The following is a 19,970-nucleotide window of genomic DNA, read 5'->3' on the forward strand; positions in this document are numbered from 1 at the left end:
TTACCTTGGCTTACTGCATTCGCATAACAGGCAGTCTCCTTGGGGAGTGCAACGAGAGAGAGGCAGGTCATATTTCGTTGGACTAGTCAACTGTAAGGTTGCAAGATTGGATCCCCCGAGCTGCCCTTGATCGAGGCAGTTAACCCAACGTTCCTAGTCCGTCATTGAAAATAAGAATATATAAAATAAAAGGTATAAAAAAATAAAATGAAAATAAAGAAATCGGCACCCAAAAATACAGATTTCCGATTGTTATGAAAACTTGAAATCGGCCCTAATTAATCGGCCATTCCGATCAATCGGTCGACTAATACATACCATACGAAATGTAGCATATCATACTAATTAGAGCGTCTCGGATTTACATTTACTATGTTACGTCTACCCCTGAGTCTAGGTTGCCCTCCCAGCAGTTGATTGTAGTGTTGAGAAGAGAAGATGATTATGGTGCTAAAATTGAAACTACTGTTTTATAGATTGGAGAGGCTGGCCTGATTTGTAGCTTCTGTCATGGAATTTAGTGATGGGGGTTTTGCCCCCCATTGTCTTTCCCATTTTAATTATCATGAGTTTCAGTTTGCTTGAGTAGGTCTCTGTGTTATCATCTTTCTCTCAGTCAGGGTGTAGGGCACCTTGATAATGGCTGGAGCGGAATCAGTGGAATGGTATCAAATACATCAAACACATTATTTCAATGTGTTTGTTGCCATTCTGTTCGCGCCATTCCAGCCATTATTATGAGCCGTCCTCCACTCTGCACGCTCCATTGGTTTAAGGTACTTTAAGATATACTGTAAATGTTGTTGACCAATAGAGCTACGGGTAATAATGAGTTTTAAACTAGATTGTTAAATGGGAGTTTTATGAGGTTATTCTGTATGCATTTACCTATGTGGGTTTCTGCCTTTGATCAACAAGGTCAAGGTGACTGTTGTAGTTGTGTAAAGGGCTGGGGCCCCTTCAGGAATGTGCAGAGCGCTCAGATGTATTGTCTAGACCAGATACAGTATGGTTGTCTTTCATGTAGAATAGAGAGTAATGTTAGCTCTATATTTAATACATTTCTGCTACATTGTGAACCTTACTGAATACACCTGTGGTTTAACAACATGCTGTTTGTGTGTGCCCTTCAGGTGGTTATCATGGAGGTGGTGGGCCTGAAGTCTCTGGCTCCTAACAGGATTGTGTACTGCACTATGGAGGTGGAGGGAGGGGAGAAACTGCAGACAGACCAGGCCGAGGCCTCCAAGCCAACGTAAGCTCCTACTCTCTCTCTGACTCTCTCTCTCTGCCTTTGTCTCTCTTTCTCTCTCTCACCTCAACCTGGCTTTGCTCAACATCCACTTACTAATGTGTTCTCATGGTATTTGAATGTAGTCACCTTCTCTTCACACTTTGATTTCTGAGTCAGCTGTTCAAGTTGTGAAAGAAGGCTCACAATGTAATCTTCCGTTTAGAACAGTCCGTCTCCATGGGATTTAGAGGGAGGTCCGATGATGAGTCAATCTCAGGTCATGAGCATACCAAAAAGGTTCTCCTTTGAACACCTCACATTCACCTACGGGTATAACCATATAGATACATCCAGAAACTATATCTAAGGGTCCAACACCGTAAGTTGGTTCATGTTCATCATGGTTACAGCCATTCGTCATCCCTGCCTGAATGATGATGATGATGGGAGGTGAATGTGTCGAACATGATCATGTCTCCTGTAATGAAGGACACAGTCTGTAACAGTACAGTGTGTCTATGAAGCCAGTCTTTCTCTCTTGTGATGTTTAGTGCGTGAGCTATTTCAGGGACTCATCATCCTGCTTCTTTCCTTCTCTGACACTGTGCCGACAGACAAGGCAGCTCTGCTTCGAGCTCCTAAGCAACTTTACAGTATTACAGTTGGAAATAACTTTTGAATAACAGAGCGGTGGTAACTCACCATCATTACGACCTGGAATACGACTTTTCCGAATTGGATCCTTTGTTCATACCCCCCAGGGCAATTTAACTTATCCCAGAGGCTGCTCCAAGTCGAAGCCAGCGAGAAGAGGTATTCAGAGTGGACTTCTAGTCCGACTCAGTAGGTGGGCACACCATCCACCACTTCCGAGTGTATTACACGCTAATGTTCAGTCTCTGGACAATAAAGTAGACAAGCTCAGGGCGAGGATTTCCTACCAGAGACACACCAGGGACTGTAACATACTGTTTCACGGAATCATGGCTCTCTCGGCATATACTATCCCTGTCCATGGAGCCAACTGGGTTCTCATTTTATTCACGCAGACAAGAATAAAGAGCTCTCCGGGAAGGAAAAAAAGGTGGGGGTGTATGCTTCATGATTAACACCTCATGGTGTGATTGTGATAACATGCAGAAACTCAAGTCCTTTTGTTCACCCGACCTAGAATACCTCACAATCAAATGCCGACCGTATTACCTCCCAAGAGAATTCTCTTCTGTTATAGTCATAGCCATGTATATTCTCCCTCAACCCGATGCCATGACAGCCCTCAAGGAACTACACCGGACTTTATGCCAACTGGAACCCCCACATCCTGAGGCCGCTTTTATTGTAGCAGTGGATTTTAACAAAGCAAATTTGAGGAAAACGCTACCAAACTATCAACACATTGACTGTAGTACTCACTTAGGAAAAGCACTAGATCACTGCTACTCACCTTTTGGAAATGCCTACAAGGCCCTCCCTTCGGCAAATCAGATCACAACTCCATTTTGCTCCTCCCTTTCTATAGGCAGAAACTCAAACAGGAAGTACCCATTTAAATGTCTATTCAATGCTGGTCTGACCAATCGGAATCCATGCTTCAAGATTGTTTTGATCACGCAAATTAGGATATGTTCCGGGTTGCCTCTGAGAATAACATTGATGCTTACACGGACACGGTGATTGAGTTCATCAGGAAGTGTATAGGGGATATTGTTCCCACGGTGACTGTTATAACATACCCAAACCAGCGGCTGCCGGCCCTAGACGGCATCCCTCAGAGGATGCGCAGACCAGCTGGCTGGAGTGTTTACGGACCTACTCAATCGCTCCCTATCCCAGTCTGCTGTCTCGACTTGCTTCAAGATGTCCACCATTGTTCCTGTACCCAAGAAAGCAAAGGTAACTGAACTAAATTACTATCGCCCCGGAGCACTCACTTCTGTCATCAAGAAGTGCTTTGAGAGGATACTTTACCTGACACCCTAGACGATGCAATCGACATCGCAATGCACACTTCCCTATCCGATCTGGACATGAGAAATACCTATGTCAGAATGTTGTTAATTTACTATAGCTCAGCCTTCAACACCATAGTACCCTCCAAGCTCATCATTAAGCTTGGGGCACTGGGTCTGAACCCTGCACTGTGCAACTGGGTCCTGGACTTCCTGACGGGCCGCCCCCAGGTGGAGAAGGACGGAAACACCACCACTACCCTGATCCTCAATACAGGGGCCCCACAAGGGTGCGTGCTCAGCCCACTTTTGTACTCCTTGTTCACCCATGAATGGGTGGGCACACATGCCTCCAAGTTTGCAGACAACACAACAGTAGTAGGGCTGATTACCAACAATAACAACATCAACAAAATGAAGGAGCTGATCGTGGACTTCAGGAAACAGCAGAGGGAGCACGCCCCTATCCACATCGACAGGACCACAGTGGGGAAGGTGGAAAGATTCAAGATCCTTGGCGTTCACATCAGTGATAATCTGAATTGGTCCACCCACACAGCCAGTGTGGTGAAGAAGGCACAACAGCGCCTCTTCAACCTCAAGAAGCTGAAGAAATCTGGCTTGGCTCCTAAGACCCTCAGAAACTTTTAGAGATGCACAATTGAGAGCATCCTGTCAAGCTGTATCACTGCCTGGAATGGCAACTGCACCGCCCGCAAACGCAGGGCTCTTCAGAGGGTGGTACGGTCTGCCCAACGCATCACCGGGGGCACACGTCCTGCCCTCCAGGACACCTACAGCACCCAATGTCACAAGAAGGCCAAAAAAATCATCAAGGACATCAACCACCCGAGCTACAGCCTGTTCACCCCGCTATCATCCATAAGACGAGGTCAGTGCAGGTGCATCAAAGCTATTTTTCAGTCTCTCGGTCCCCGCTTCTATCTCAAGGCCATCAGACTGTTACACAGAGCATTTCGCTACACCCACAATAACATCTGCTAAATATGTGTATTGGACCAATACATTTAATTCAGGTGAGAGAGAGAATAGGGAGAGAGTGAGAGAGAATAGGGAGAAATCTAGAGAGAGATGGAGAGACAAGGAAAGAAAAAGTGACAGGTGACAGACAAAAGAGGTAGAGAAAGGGGAGAGGGGCAGAAATGGAAAGAATGAGAGAGGGGAGAGAGAATAGAGAGGTAGAGGGGGAAATGGAGAGGAGAGAGTGAAAGAGAGGGGAGATGGAGGTAGAGAGAGGGGGAGAGCAGCCTCTCTGTGTGCTCTTACTGTAGTGCAGCCAGGCAGGGAGAGACTGATTAGGACACAGCATCTCAATGGAACTGGAGAGAGTCCCCATCCAGCACTCATGGAAATGACAAGCATCACATGCTGCTAGCTCAGTGTCTGCTTATCCATCACATACACCATCACACACACACACTGCACACAGGCTTCACATACACTGTACACACGCTGCCCACACACTACATGCAAAAACGTATAAACATGCACACAAACAGGATAACACAAGCATGCAGGTACACATACACAAGCATGCATGACCACGTATGCACACACACATTGTTTGTACACTCAAAAAACCGAAAACATGCACACAACACGTACACAAAGCTCATCTAATTCACCAGGCATGGATTGACTAGGGCATCATGGGTGAGCCATACACAGCCACTGTGTATCTTAGCAATCTGCAGCGACGTATACATACTGTACTTATGGGAAAACACTGACACAACCTTTGACTGGACAAGCTTCAACTACCCCCATTGTAATATTCACGATGCACACCGATGCAAGGTCAAATACAACACAATAATGAAATCCATTTGTGAAGACTGGAGAGTGATTGATAGGTGATGGGGTTGATGTAGTACTGGGATGAGGGACCAGCACAAGCACTGGTGACTGTTTCGTCCTTTGTATTGACATGGGACTTACTCCAAGCCACTCAACCCAAATATGAATTAGATACTAATTTATATGCTGCACAGTAGGAGTATGGACCTTGGTGTTGCTGCTTCCATCGGCAAGGTCCCCGTCATGTTCTTCAAATGGCCTCTGTTGCCTACCACACACACACAACGCTGCAGCTACCTCCAAACACACACACGCTCATAGAACTCCCTCTTTGTCCAGTCACCTTACTCAAACTGTACCCCTATCTGTTGTAAGAGAATTCCAAACCCCTTGGACACGATGAGACACATACAGATGTAGGATCTTCATTTAACCACCCGGTTGCAGGACAACTTTCCTGAAATGCAGGACATTTTAAACTTCTAATGAATTTGAAGTTTAAAAAGTCTTCTGAAGTTTGTAATTTCCACCAAGTCTTGATTTCCCCTACAAAAATTTGCAATAATTTGCTTTTGCTGCAGAATAATTTTCCTGCTGTAGCGAACTGTCTGAATCCTGACTGATCTAGGACTTGCTGTCATTTTGTTGAACAAACAATGTTTCTGCTTCTTGAAGATATTACAGTACTACTCTCATTCTTATTGATTATATCCATATTCATATCTATATTCTGCCCTTGAATTGCTTTCCCATGCAAAACTAGACAGATAGCTAACAACTAAGTCTTCAATAAAACTCCCAAGGCTAGACTTTTCTTGAATTAATATATTGAAAACGTTTATGTTGTGAAACTGCAAAATACAGAAAATAATCTACTTTAGTATTCAATTCACACCGACATACTGTAGCTGTACATTAAACATTTGAAGTTGCATGAATACAAAGCACATGCCAAGGTACCATGCATCTGGCATGATGCCAAACCATATAACTAACTGTTACTCATATGGTAATTGGCTAACTCCTTTAATTACTCTAATAATGTACAAGCATCTCTGTAGAATAACAAAGCATATTACATTAGAAACACTAACAAAACTACAGTATTGTATATTTTACAATTCGTTTGCATGACGCACAAGCAAAGTAATACAGCTGACGGCATACATGAAAGGCATTGCAATTTGTGTGAGTAAATTCAACCAACCAACATTGATATGTAAGCAACTCTATCAATAACAAGATTATTATCACTAGCTAAATGCTTGAATCGAACTTACAAACAAATATTTTCCGAGGCAGAAGCGCGACAAGAGAACTGCACTGAAAGACCTGCACCGTAGCGTTGTTTTTAGCTGCTTATCAAGTCTCTTCCGGTTTCCTCCTCTGCGTGTCTCTTCCTGTTTTCCTTACAGTCCAAGTATCAGAAAGCTCCACTAGGGGGCGAATAACACCATGGAACACAATGAAAATCCATCTTAACCATTGTAATAAAATGATCTGTTACCTTCTAACAGAATGGCAGCACAATCTATATTCAATAAATGATCAATACAAGTAGAAATATGGTGCCAATGTGAAACAGTTCTGTGTAAGATGAGACGGACTGTTCACGCACCGTTTCCCCTGTCCCCTTTCTGTGTCTCCATTTGTCACATCGTCACTCACAGATGCAGCTCACGGAGAGGGACACTCACAGCAGGAGGACAAACAGCACACACAGACGCTCACACACGTGGGCGCACACACACACACACACACACACACACACACACACACACTGCTGGCTCTGCCTCCTTGATGATGATATCACGTGTCATCCAATTATGATTCTGGTAAGAAGAGGGGCGGGGGCGTATGCCTTATGGCTAACGAGACGTGGTCTGGCCACAACAACATACAGGAACTCAAGTCCTTCTGTTCACCTGATTTCAAATTCCTCACAATCAAATGTCGACCGCATTATCTACCAAGGGAATTCTCTTCGATTATAATCACAGCCGTATATATTCCCCCCCAAGCAGACACATTGATGGCTCTGTACGAACTTGATTTAACTCTTTGCAAACTGGAATCCATACATCCTGAGGCTGCATTCATTTTAGCTGGGGATTTTAACAAGGCTAATCAGAAAACAAGACTCACTAAATTGTATAAGTATATCGATTGCGCAACCAGGGCTGGCAAAACCTTGGATCATTGCTATTAAGGCCCTGCCCCGCCCTCCTTTCGGAAAAGTTGACCACGACTCCATTTTGTTGATCCCTGCCTACAGACAGAAACTAAAACAAGAAGCTCCCACGCTGAGGTCTGTCGAACGCTGGTCCGACCAATCTGATTCCACACTCCAAGACTGCTTCCATCACGTGGACTGGGATATGTTTCGTATTGCGTCAGACAACAACATTGACGAATACGCTGATTCGGTGTGCGCGTTCATTAGAACGTGCGTTGAAGATGTTGTTCCCATAGCAACGATTAAAACATTCCCAAACCAGAAACTGTGGATTGATGGTAGCATTCGCGTGAAACTGAAAGCGCGAACCAATGCTTTTAATCAGGGCAAGGTGACCGGAAACATGACCGAATACAAACAGTGCAGCTATTCCCTCCGCAAGGCAATCAAACAAGCTAAGCGTCAGTATAGAGACAAAGTAGAATCTCAATTCAACGGCTCAGACACAAGAGGTATGTGGCAGGGTCTACAGTTAATCACGGTTTACAAAAAGAAAACCAGCCCCGTCACGTACTAGGATGTCTTGCTCCCAGGCAGAATAAATAACTTTTTTGCCCGCTTTGAGGACAATACAGTGCCACTGACACGGCCTGCTACCAAAACATGCGGCCTCTCCTTCACTGCAGCCGAGTTGAGTAAAACATTTAAACCTGTTAAACCTCGCAAGGCTGCAGGCCCAGACGGCATCCCCAGCCACGCCCTCAGAGCATGCGCAGACCAGCTGGCTGGTGTGTTTACGGACATATTCAATCAATCCCCATCCCAGTCTGCTGTTCCCACATGCTTCTAGAGGGCCACCATTGTTCCTGTTCCCAAGAAAGCTAAGGTAAATGAGCTAAACGACTACCGCCCTGTAGCGCTCACTTCCGTCATCATGAAGTGCTTTGAGAGACTAGTCAAGGACCATATCACCTCCACCCTACCTGACACCCTAGACCCACTCCAATTTGCTTACCGCCCAAATAGGTCCACAGACGATGCAATCTCAACCACACTGCACACTGCCCTAACCCATCTGGACAAGAGGAAAACCTATGTGAGAATGCTGTTCATCGACTACAGCCTGGCATTTAACACCATAGTGCCCTCCAAGCTTGTCATCAAACTCGAGACACTGGGCCTCGACCCCGCCCTGTGCAACTGGGTAATGGACTTCCTGACAGGCCACCCCCAGGTGGTGAGGGTAGGCAACAACATCTCCACCCCGCTGATCCTCAACACTGGGGCCCCACAAGGGTGCGTTCTGAGCCCTCTCCTGTACTCCCTGTTCACCCACGACTACGTGGCCACGCACGCATCCAACTCAATCATCAAGTTTGCGGACGACACAACAGTGGTAGGCTTGATTACCAACAACGACAAGACGGCCTACAGGGAGGAGGTGAGGGCCCTCGGAGTGTGGTGTCAGGAAAATAACCTCACACTCAACGTCAACAAAACTAAGGAGATGATTGTGGACTTCAGGAAACAGCAGAGGGAACACCCCCTATCCACATCGATGGAACAGTAGTGGAGAGAGTAGTAAAGTTTTAAGTTTCTCGGCGTACACATCACAGACAAACTGAATTGGTCCACCCACACAGACAGCATCGTGAAGAAGGCGCAGTAGCGCCTCTTCAACCTCAGGAGGCTGAAGAAATTCGGCTTGTCACCAAAAGCACTCACAAACGTCTACAGATGCACAATCGAGAGCATCCTGGCGGGCTGTATCACCGCCTGGTACGGCAACTGCTCCGCCCACAACCGTAAGGCTCTCCAGAGGGTAGTGAGGTCTGCACAACGCATCACCAGGGGCAAACTACCTGCCCTCCAGGACACCTACACCACCCGATGTTACAGGAAGGCCATAAAGATCATCAAGGACAACAACCACCCGAGCCACTGCCTGTTCACCCCGCTATCATCGAGAAGGCGAGGTCAGTACAGGTGCATCAAAGCTGGGACCGGGAGACTGAAAAACAGCTTCTATCTCAAGGCCATCAGACTGTTAAACATCCACCACTAACATTGAGTGGCTGCTGCCAACACACTGACTCTAATAATAATAATAATAATGGGAATTGATGGGAAATTATGTAAAATATATCACTAGCCACTTTAAACAATGCTACCTAATATAATGTTTACATACCCTACATTATTCATCTCATAAGTATACATATATACTGTACTGTATATCATCTACTGCATCTTTATGTAATACATGTATCCCTATCCACTTTAACTATGCCACTTTGTTTACATACTCATCTCATATGTATATACTGTACTCGATACCATCTACTGTATCTTGCCTATGCCGCTCTGTTCCATCATTCATTCATATATCTTTATGTACATATTCTTTATCCCCCTACACTTGTGTGTATAAGACAGTAGTTTTGGAATTGTTAGTTAGATTACTTGTTGGTTATTACTGCATTGTCGGAACTAGGAGCACAAGCATTTCGCTAAACTCGCATTAACATCTGCTAACCATGTGTATGTGACAAATAAAATTTGATTTGATTTGATTTGATTAAAGACACAATAACCCTTATGAACATGTTAGTATATGTCACTTTGTGAATGTGCACGTGTGTGCGCAAGCGTGAGTGTGCATGTGGGTTTGTCTCTGTGTCGTGGTAGTGTTTCCTCAGGCTGGTAGTGCTCCCTCCATGGTGCGGTCGGTGGCCTGTCTCCTTCTCAGTCTCAAATCAAATTGTATTTGTCACATGCGCCGAATACAACAGCTGTAGACCTTACAGTGAAATGTTTACTCACAAGCCCTTAACCAACAATGCAGTTTTAAGAAAAATCAGAAGCTGTTTAGAAGCCTCTTGGACCTAGACCTGGTGCACCAGTACCACTCCATCTCACCTCTGTAAGAGATTGATGTTGCTGCTGCACAGTGTGTGTGGGACTGGGACCAGACAATACATTTCATATCACCTCCCTCTACTCCCCGCAGCCAACTCTCCGCAAGTTCAGCCAAGACAAAGAAAGTGTCAGCTGCTGTTCTCAGTCTGTCTCATAATTCAACAGTAAATTGCTTACTCAGTCAGACCTAGCTTTTTCTTTTCCACTTTGGTTTTCTAGTAGTTTATATCTAACCACCACTCACTCCTTCTGAGAGTGCAGGTATCGAGCGGATGAGAGAGCGAGAGTGAGAGAGTGAGAGAGAGAGAGAGACAGAGAGAGAGAGAGAGAGAGAGAGAGACAGAGAGAGAGAGAGAGAGAGAGAGAGAGAGAGAGAGAGAGAGAGAGAGAGAGAGAGAGAGAGAGAGAGAGAGAGGAAGAGAGAGATGTACCTATTACCTATTGGGATAAATACCAGTGTGCCATCACAGCAGCAAGATTTGTGCCTTGTTGCCACAAGAAGAGGGCAACCAGTAAAGAACAGACACCATTGTAAATGCAACCCATATTTAGGTGTATTTATTTTTCCTTTTGTACTTTGACTATTTGCTCATCGTTACAACACTGTATATAGACATAATATGACATTTGAAATGTTTCTATTCCTTTTGTACTTTGACTATTTGCTCATCGTTACAACACTGTATATAGACATAATATGACATTTGAAATGTTTCTATTCCTTTTGAACTTTAACTATTAGCTCATCGTTACAACACTGTATATAGACATAATATGACATTTGAAATGGTTCTATTCCTTTTGAACTTTAACTATTAGCTCATCGTTACAACACTGTATATACACATAATATGACATTTGAAATGTTTCTATTCCTTTTGAACTTTTGTGAGTGAAATGTTTACTGTTCATGTTTTATTGTTTACATCACTTTTGTTTATTTTCTATTTCACTTGCTTTGTCAATGTTAAGATATGTTTTCCCATGCCAATACAGGCCGTTGAAGCACTTTAATTGAATTGAGAGAGATAAAGTGAGAGAGAAAAGGGACGGAGATGTAGTTTTTTTTTACTAGATCTTATGCAATACCTCTGGGCCAGGCAGATGTTAAGTAAGGCTGGCATTCAATTCAATTACATTCACTGTAAAGACTGCGAATGGCAGCTTGAACAGAAATTTCAGTGCAGGTTGTTTATCTGCATTAGTTTGAATCCAGTTGCTCCCATGTTTTGAGTCATGCCAGAATGTGGTGACGGTATAATGCTTCTGATGTTTGTGCAGTGGTGGAAAAAGTACTCAATTGTCATACATGAGTAAAAGTAAAGATAACTTAACAGAAAATTACTCAAGTAAAAGTGAAAGTTACCCATTAAAATCCTACTTGAGTAAAAGTCTAAAAGTATCTGGTTTTAGATGTACTTAAGTACAGTTCTAGAAAAAGTACTAAATTGTCATACTTGAGTAAAAGTACAAAGTAAAAATAAATGCTACACATCAAATCCCTTATATTAAGCATACTAGATGGCACCTTTTTCATATTCTTAATTACGGACAGAAAGGGGCACACTCCAACAGTCAGACATCATTTACAAACACTGCAGTTGTCATATCAGAGGCAGTAGGGATGACAAATCGTTATATTGATAGGTGCCATAATTTTGTCCTGCTTGAGCATTCTAAATGTAACTTTTGTGTGTCAGGGCAAATATAAGGAGTAAAAAGTACATTATTTTTTTCAGGAATATAGTGGAGTAAAAGTAAAAGTTGTCAAAAATATAAATAGTAAAGTTAAGTACAGATACCCCAAAAAACGACTTACTTCGGTACTTTACACCACTGTGTGTGTGTGTTGTATTTCAGCTGGGGGACCCAGGGAGACTTCACCACCACACACCCCCTCCCTGCTGTCAAGGTGAAACTGTTTACAGAAAGCACTGGAGTTCTGGCCCTGGAGGACAAAGAGCTGGGAAGGGTAACACCATTTTTTTCTCTCTCTACAGTCTCTCTCAATCTCTCTCTCTCTACAGTCTCTCTCAATCTCTCTCTCTACAGTCCCTCTCTCTCTACAGTCTCTCTCTCTCTACAGTCTCTCTCAATCTCTTTCTCTACAGTCTCTCTCTCTCTCTACAGTCTCTCTCTCTCTACAGTCTCTCTCTCTACAGTATCTCCCTCTACAGTAATTTTCTGCAGCCTCTCTCTCTCTCTACAGTCTCTCTCTCTCGCTTTCTCTCGCTCTCCCTCTACAGTCTCTCTCTCTACAGTCTCTCTCTCTCTATGGTGTCTCTCTCTCTACAGTCTCTCTCTCTATGGTCTCTGACTCTACAGTATCTCTACAGTATCTCTCTCTCTCTCTCTCTCTACATTGTCTCTACAGTGTCTCTCAACAGTCTCTCGCTACAGTCTCTTTTGACCGTGTCTCTCTACCGTCTCTCTCTACGCCTCTCTCTCACTAAAGTCTCTCTCTATCTGTTGCCTGTCCCTCTCTTTCTCTCTCTCTGTATTTCTCTCCATCGTCCTCACTCTTATGTTTGTATTGTTATACACTACCGGTCAAAAGTTTGGACACACCTACTTATTCAAGGTTTTTTCTTTATTTTGACTATGTTCTACATTGTAGAATAATAGTGAAGACATCAAAACTATGAAATAACACATATGGAATCATGTATTAACCAAAAAAGTGTTAAACAGATCCACCTATATATTATATTAGTGATTCTTCAAATAGCCACCCGTTGGCTTGATAACAGCTTTGCACATTCTTGGCTTTCTCTCAACCAGCTCCACCTGGAATGCTTTTCCAACAGTCTTGAAGGTGTTCCCACATATGCTTAGCACTTGTTGGCTGCTTTTCTTTCACTCTGCGGTCCAACTCATCCCAAACCATCTCAATTGGGTTGAGGTCGGGTGATTGTGGAGGCCAGGACATCTGATGCAGCAACATTTGTCGGTCAAATAGCCCTTATACAGCCTGAAGGTGTATTGTGTCATTGTCCTGTTGAAAAACAAAAGATATTCCCACTAAGCTGCAGAATGCTGTGGTAGCCATGCTGGTTAAGTGTGCCTTGAATTCATAAATACATCACAGACAGTGGCACCAGCAAAGCAACCCACACCATAAAACCTCCTCCTCCATGTTTTACGGTGGGAAATACACATGCGGAGATCCATCCATTCAACCACACCATGTCTCACAAAGACACGGCGGTTGGAACCAAAAATCTTCAATTTGGACTCCAGACAAAAGGCCAAAAAGAGTCTGATTCAGTCTACACTGCCTGATGCTTATTCAGTACAGTACTGTAGGTGGGCTGAGTCAGTAATGGTTTTAACCCCCCACAACCAGAACTTCATTTCAACCAGTTGTACCTCTGAGCTGTGACCCCGTCACAGTTCCTCAGTGATATCCCCGGGCCACATACTGTACACAGCTATCATATTTCTTCACTTTGATCGACATGTTTTAATTAGTTGCATATTAATTTTGCAATTTGCATCATCTGTGACAGGAAAGTCATGCGGAAATGTCTTAATCATCTGGTTTGCTCCTCTCTGGCGCTGTCCTCTGGTGCAGAGAGCGAGAGCAATCGATCGTCCTGTGACCGTGTGACGGATGGCCCCGGGCTCGGCTGGGCTCACTGCTGGTTATCAGAGGGGCTAGCTAGGGCTGATTTGTGGCTGTGGTAGACTGAGGCTGAGGCTGGGGAAAGGAGAGGAGGGGAGGGGAGTGGCTGTAAGACATCACTTTGTGGTAGTGACCTTGGCTTTGACAGGGGCTCTTTGGTCTCCTGCTGCAGTGGCAGAGAGGCAGCTATTAGTCAGTCAAAAAGTGAGCCAGTCAGTCAGTTGATCAGTCAGTCAGTTAACCAGGCAGGCAGTCAGTCAATCAGCCAGCCAGTCATCCAGCCGGGCCACAATGCTTCCTCAAAGCTCTTTAACTCAGCAAAGATAGATTAGGCCCCCTCTTCAGGGGGGCAGTGTGGAGCAGAGCGACGCGGAGTAGAGGAGAGTGTCGGCTGCTGCGCTTCTCTCTCCTTTGATATGGCTACACAGCTACACAGACAGGCTGAGCCACCAGCTCAAACGTGTCACAAAGCACCGGCACACTGGGGCCCAGGCTGCCAGAGCACGATTAAGATTTAATGGAAGCTCGTGGAAATTAATTGACTGTTCAGAAACGTTGAGAATGCTGACTCATGGTGTTGAAAACAGACTCACTGGATGGAGATATCTCCAATACACCTGGTACATTACACTCACACCGGTGCACATTATTTCTATCTCAAATAAATCAAATATTAATAGTCGAATGCGCCGAATACAACAGGTGTAGACCTTACAGTGAAATGCTTACTGACCAGCCCCTAACCAACAATGTAGTTGTAAAAAAAGAAGAGCAGCAGTAAAATAACAATAGCAAGACTATATACTGGGGGTACCGGAACAGAGTCAATGTGGAGACTATATACTGGGGGGTACCGGTACAGAGTCAATGTGGAGACTATATACTGGGGGGTACCGGTACAGAGTCAATGTGGAGACTATATACTGGGGGGTACCGGTACAGAGTCAATGTGAAGACTATATACGGGGGGGTACCGGTACAGAGTCAATGTGGAGACTATATACTGGGGCTACCAGTACAGAATCAATGTGGAGACTATATACTGGGGGGTACCAGTACAGAGTCAATGTGGAAACTATATACCGGGGGGTACCGGTACAGAGTCAATGTGGAGACTATATTCTGTGGGGTACCGGTACAGGGTCAATGTGGAGACTATATACTGGGGGGTACCGGTACAAAGTCAATGTGGAGGCTATATACTGGGGGTTACCAGTACAGAGTCAATGTGGAGACTATATACTGGGGGTACCGGTACAAAGTCAATGTGGAGGCTATATACTGGGGGTTACCAGTACAGAGTCAATGTGGAGACTATATACTGGGGGTACCGGTACAAAGTCAATGTGGAGACTATATACTGGGGGGTACCGGTACAGAGTCAATGTGGAGACTATATACTGAGGGGTACCAGTACAGAGTCAATGTACGGGGCACCGGTTAGACTAGGTAATTGAGATAATATATACATGTAGGTAGAGTTATTAAAGTGACTATGCATAGATGATGACAACAGAGAGTAGCAGCGGTGTAAAAGGTGTGTGGAGGGGGGCAATGCAAATAGTCTGGGTAGCCATTTGATTAGATGTTCAGGAGTCTTATGGCTTGGGGGTAGAATCTGTTTAGAAGCCTCTTGGACCAAGAATTGGCGCTCCGGTACCGCTTGCCATGCAGTAGCAGAGAGAACAGTCTATGACTAGGGTGGCTGGAGTCTTTGACAATTTTAGGGCCTTCCTCTGACACTGCCTGGTATAGAGGTCCTGTATGGCAGGAAGATTGGCCCCAGTGATGTACTGGGCCATACGCACTACCCTCTGTAGTGCCTTGCGGTCGGCGGCCGCGTAGTTGCCATATCAGGTTGTAGTGCAACCAGTTATGATACCCTCGATGGTGCAGCTGTAGAACGTTTGAGGATCTGAGGACCCATGCCAAATCTTTGTCTTCTGAGGAAGAATAGGTTTTGTCGTGCCCTCTTCACGACTGCCTTGGTGTGCTTGGACCATGTTAGTTTGTTGGTTATGCGGACACAAAGGAACTTGAAGCTCTCAACCTGCTCCACTACAGCCCCATGGATGAAACATGGGGGAGTGCTCAGTCCTCTTCTTCCTGTAGTCCACAATGATCTCCTTTGTCTTGATCACATTGAGGGAGAGTTTGTTATCCTGGCATTACGCGGCCAGGTCTTTGACCTCCTCCCTATAGGCTGTCTCGTCGTTGTCGGTGATCAGGCCTAACACTGTTGTGTCATCGGCAAACTTAATGATAGTGTTGGAGTCGTGCCTGGCCATGCAGTCATGAGTGAACAGGGAGTACATGGGGAGACTGAGCACGCTCCCCTGAGGTGCCCCTGTGTTGAGGATGTGTTGTTACCTACCCTCACCACCTGGGGGTGGCTCGTCAAGAAGTCCAGGATCAAGTTGCAGAGGGAGGTGTTTAGTCCCAGGGACTTATTGATGAGCTTTGAGGGCACTATGGTATTGAACGCTGAGCTGTAGTCAATGAACAGTATTCTCACATAGGTGTTCCTTTTGTCTAGGTGGGAAAAGGCAGTGAGGAGTGCAATAGCGATGTCAATGGGACTCACCTGATTAAATAATAAAGGATAAAAACAAGTAGTTTAGTTTAGACATTGTCATATTTTCTTCATCTCTCAATCGCTCTTTCAATATGAATTTATTTGATACTTCTCTCTTCCAGGTGGTCCTCCACCCGACCCCTAACAGCCCCAAAGCCTCAGAGCTCCATAAGATGGCCATCACTAAGGCCTGCCCCGACCAGAACCTTCAGATCAAACTGGCCATCCGCATGGACAAACCGCAGAACATGAAGCATTCTGGGTAAGCATGGACAAGCTGCAGATCTGATCTGTACAACTCTTAGAAAGTTTCCCATGGAATGCTCTGCAAATTATTGAGGACCATAATCATAAATATTGTATGACATTAACATACCATTCAGACCACCATCAGGTGTTGGAATTCATTGAGACAATCAATATGAATTATCTTGTGTTTCCGTAGATACACTATAATATTATAGTTGCAGCACATGACTAGATGTTTTATGACCATTCTGCCTGCCTGTTGATTGCCCCTTTGTCCTTGTCTGTTTCACCTTTGGGGAGCAACAAAGCCTCTAGCTTAAAGCCCAAAGTGACTCATTCTCGCTGTGTCAACTCAGGGTCATCCAGTCTGCATGAAACATCATTGTCATCCCTAATGGAAACCACATACATTTCACATGTGATCTTATGTGAAGTTATTGTGATAACATGAAACTACACAATGTAAGGTGAAATTCTGTGTTTTTCTGTAAGAGATATTATAAACAGTGATTAGATCAGCCTCTACTTTCCACGTAGGAGGGGATACAGTCTTGTCTATACATTTAGTATGGGCTAAACCTGGCCATTCTGTTGCTGTTGCTACAACACAGGAAACAATATTAGCCATTTCTCATACCAATGCCATGTAATAAACTTGAACATTGTTTTCTGGAAGGTATTTGTGGGCTTTTGGGAAAAACGTCTGGAAGCGATGGAAGAAGCGTTTCTTTGTCCTGGTGCAGGTAGGTATATAATCAGCCTATGAAACATCAGGTCTGCTCAATTGAAAGGTTATTCAAATTAGTACACCACCAAGGGTTGCTGAAGGGGGGGGGAGTGTTCCCGAACTGCCACTGGGAAGGGATGGTTTCCACACAAATATAATACCTTTTTAAAGAAGCTCATACTTGCAAAGTCACGACTGATCCTGTAATGTTCCTCAGCACATGAGGGGTATGACGTGTCTTTTCTCTCTGGCGCAGGTGAGCCAGTACACCTTTGCCATGTGCAGCTACAGAGAGAAGAAGTCTGAGCCACAGGAGCTGCTCCAGCTGGATGGTTACACTGTGGATTACACCGACCCCCAGCCAGGTACGTACAGGTCGGAGGTTTACCTACACCTTAGCCAAATACATTTAAACTCAGTTCTTCACAAATCCTGACATTTGTTCCAAGTAATATTTCCCCGTCTTTGGTCAGTTAGGATCACCACTTTATTTTAAGAATGTGAAATGTCAGAATAACACCAGAGGGAATGATTTATTTCAGCTTTTATTTCTTTCATCACATTCCCAGTGGGTCAGAAGTTTACATACACTCAATTAGAATTTGGTAGCATTGCCTTTAAATTGTTTAACTTGGGTCGAACACCTCGGGTAGCCTTCCACAAGCTTCCCACAATAAGTTGGGTGCATTTTGGCCCATTCCTCCTGACAGAGAAGGTGTAACTGAGTCAGGTTTGTAGGCCTCCTTGCTCGCACACGCTTTTTCAATTCTGCCCACAAATTTTCTATAAGTTTGAGGTCAGGGCTTTGTGATGGCCACTCCAATACATTGACTTTGTTGTCCTTAAGCCATTTTGACACAACTTTGGAAGTATGCTTGGGGTCATTGTCCATTTGGAAGACCCATTTGCGACCAAGCTTTAACTTCCTGACTGATGTCTTGAGATGTTGCTTCAATATATCCACGTAATTTTCTTCCTCATTATGCCATCTATTAAGTGCACCAATCCCTCCTGCAGCAAAGCACCCCCACAACATGATGCTGCCACCCCGTGCTTCACGGATGGGATGGTGTTCTTCGGCTTGCAAGCCTCCCCCTTTTTCCTCCAAACATAACGATGGTCATGAGGACATTTCTCCAAAAAGTACGATATTTGTCCTCATGTGCCGTTGCAAACTGAAGTCTGTTTTTTTATGGCTGATTTGGAGCAGTGGCTTCTTCCTTGCTGAGCAGCCTTTCAGGTTATATTGATATAGGACTCGTTTTACTGTGGATATAGATACTCTTGTACCTGTTTCCGCCAGCATCAGAACACGTCTCCTTCCTGAGCGGTATGACAGCTGCGTGGTCCCATGGTGTTTATACTTGCATACTATTGTTTGTACAGATGAACGTGGTACCTTCAGGCGTTTGGATATTGCTCCCAAGGTTGAACCAGACTTGTGGAGGTCTACAAGTTTTCTGAGGTCTTGGCTGATTTCATTTGATTTTCCCATTATGTCAAGCAATGAGGCACTGAGTTTGAAGGTAGGCCTTGAAATTCATCCACATGTACACCTCCGATTGACTCAAATTATGTCAATTAGCCTATCAGAAGCTTCTAAAGCCATGACATCCTTTTCTGGAATTTTCCAAGCTGTTTAAAGGCACAGTCAACTTAGTGTATGTAAACTTCTGACCCACTGGAATTGTGATACAGGGAATTATAAGTATAAATAATTATTAATAATTATTATATTATTATAAATAATCTGTCTGTTAACAATTGTTGGAAAAAGGACTTATGTCATGCACAAAGTAGATGTCCTTACCGACTTGCCAAAACTATAGTTTGTTTTCAAGAAATTTGTGGAGTGATTGGAAAACGAGTTTTAATGACCATCCAAAGTGTATTTAAACTTCAGACTCTAACTCTAAAAATACACACACACACACAAGCATAAATGGATGCATGCGCACATACACTTATGCACACACACACACATACACAACTTGTCCCTGAACCCTCTTCTCTGTCTCTAGGTCTGGATGGTGGGAGGACCTTCTTCAACGCAGTGAAGGAGGGCGACACTGTGATCTTTGCTAGTGATGACGAGCAAGACCGCATCCTGTGGGTTCAGGCCATGTACCGGGCCACCGGTCAGTCCCACAAGCCCGTGCCCCCCACCCAGGTCCAGAAACTCAACTCCAAGGGGGGCGCAGCTGCCCAGATGGATGCGCCCATCTCCCAGTTCTGTGAGTAAACCAATACTAAACCTCACCATCAGATCAACCAATCAGAAGGCAGTGTCAGGTTTCATCCCCACAATCCCGTGACAGCTCTCATCCATAACATTTCACCATGCCATGCGTCTCTCCCCACGCCACACTGCAGGCACATACTGTAAGTGTTACACGTTGCTCTGTGGAACTAACAGTAACACAGCACACGCACACGCACACACACACGCACGTAGGCACGCCACCCTCGTTGCTGTATCACACAGAGCACTCGGCATCCTTCGGGCCTCCACTCACCATCACCAACCAGTCACACTTCACATGTTTAAAGGTGCAACTTCACATAACGTTTTTCCCCCTTCAGTCTCTCTCTCTCTCTCTCTCTCTCTCTCTCTCTATTTCTCTCTCTCTCTGTATCTCTCTCTCTCTGTATCTCTCTCTCTCTAAACATCAACATAGCTGACAAACTAAAGAGAGAA

At 44.6% G+C, this 19,970-nt stretch overlaps 1 protein-coding gene across 3 annotated transcripts in view; it reads left to right on the top strand.

Annotated features, from left to right (window-relative positions):
- LOC135541688 (calcium-dependent secretion activator 1-like) overlaps positions 1 to 19,970 on the top strand; it is a 199,832-nt gene that overhangs the window by 130,298 nt on the left and 49,564 nt on the right. For all 3 annotated transcript variants that reach the window (XR_010455985.1, XM_064968004.1, XM_064968005.1), the window contains exons 6-11: positions 1,134 to 1,255; positions 11,957 to 12,068; positions 16,419 to 16,558; positions 17,222 to 17,288; positions 17,529 to 17,637; positions 19,294 to 19,506. Coding sequence is in view for 2 of the 3 variants with exons in the window: in XM_064968004.1 (XP_064824076.1) it covers positions 1,134 to 1,255; positions 11,957 to 12,068; positions 16,419 to 16,558; positions 17,222 to 17,288; positions 17,529 to 17,637; positions 19,294 to 19,506 (763 nt within the window). In the remaining variant the exon portion in view is untranslated. The remainder of the gene's footprint in view (positions 1 to 1,133; positions 1,256 to 11,956; positions 12,069 to 16,418; positions 16,559 to 17,221; positions 17,289 to 17,528; positions 17,638 to 19,293; positions 19,507 to 19,970) is intronic.

The sequence above is a fragment of the Oncorhynchus masou genome, chromosome 6 (genome assembly GCF_036934945.1).
Source record: "Oncorhynchus masou masou isolate Uvic2021 chromosome 6, UVic_Omas_1.1, whole genome shotgun sequence".
Classification (NCBI taxonomy): Eukaryota; Metazoa; Chordata; class Actinopteri; order Salmoniformes; family Salmonidae; genus Oncorhynchus; species Oncorhynchus masou.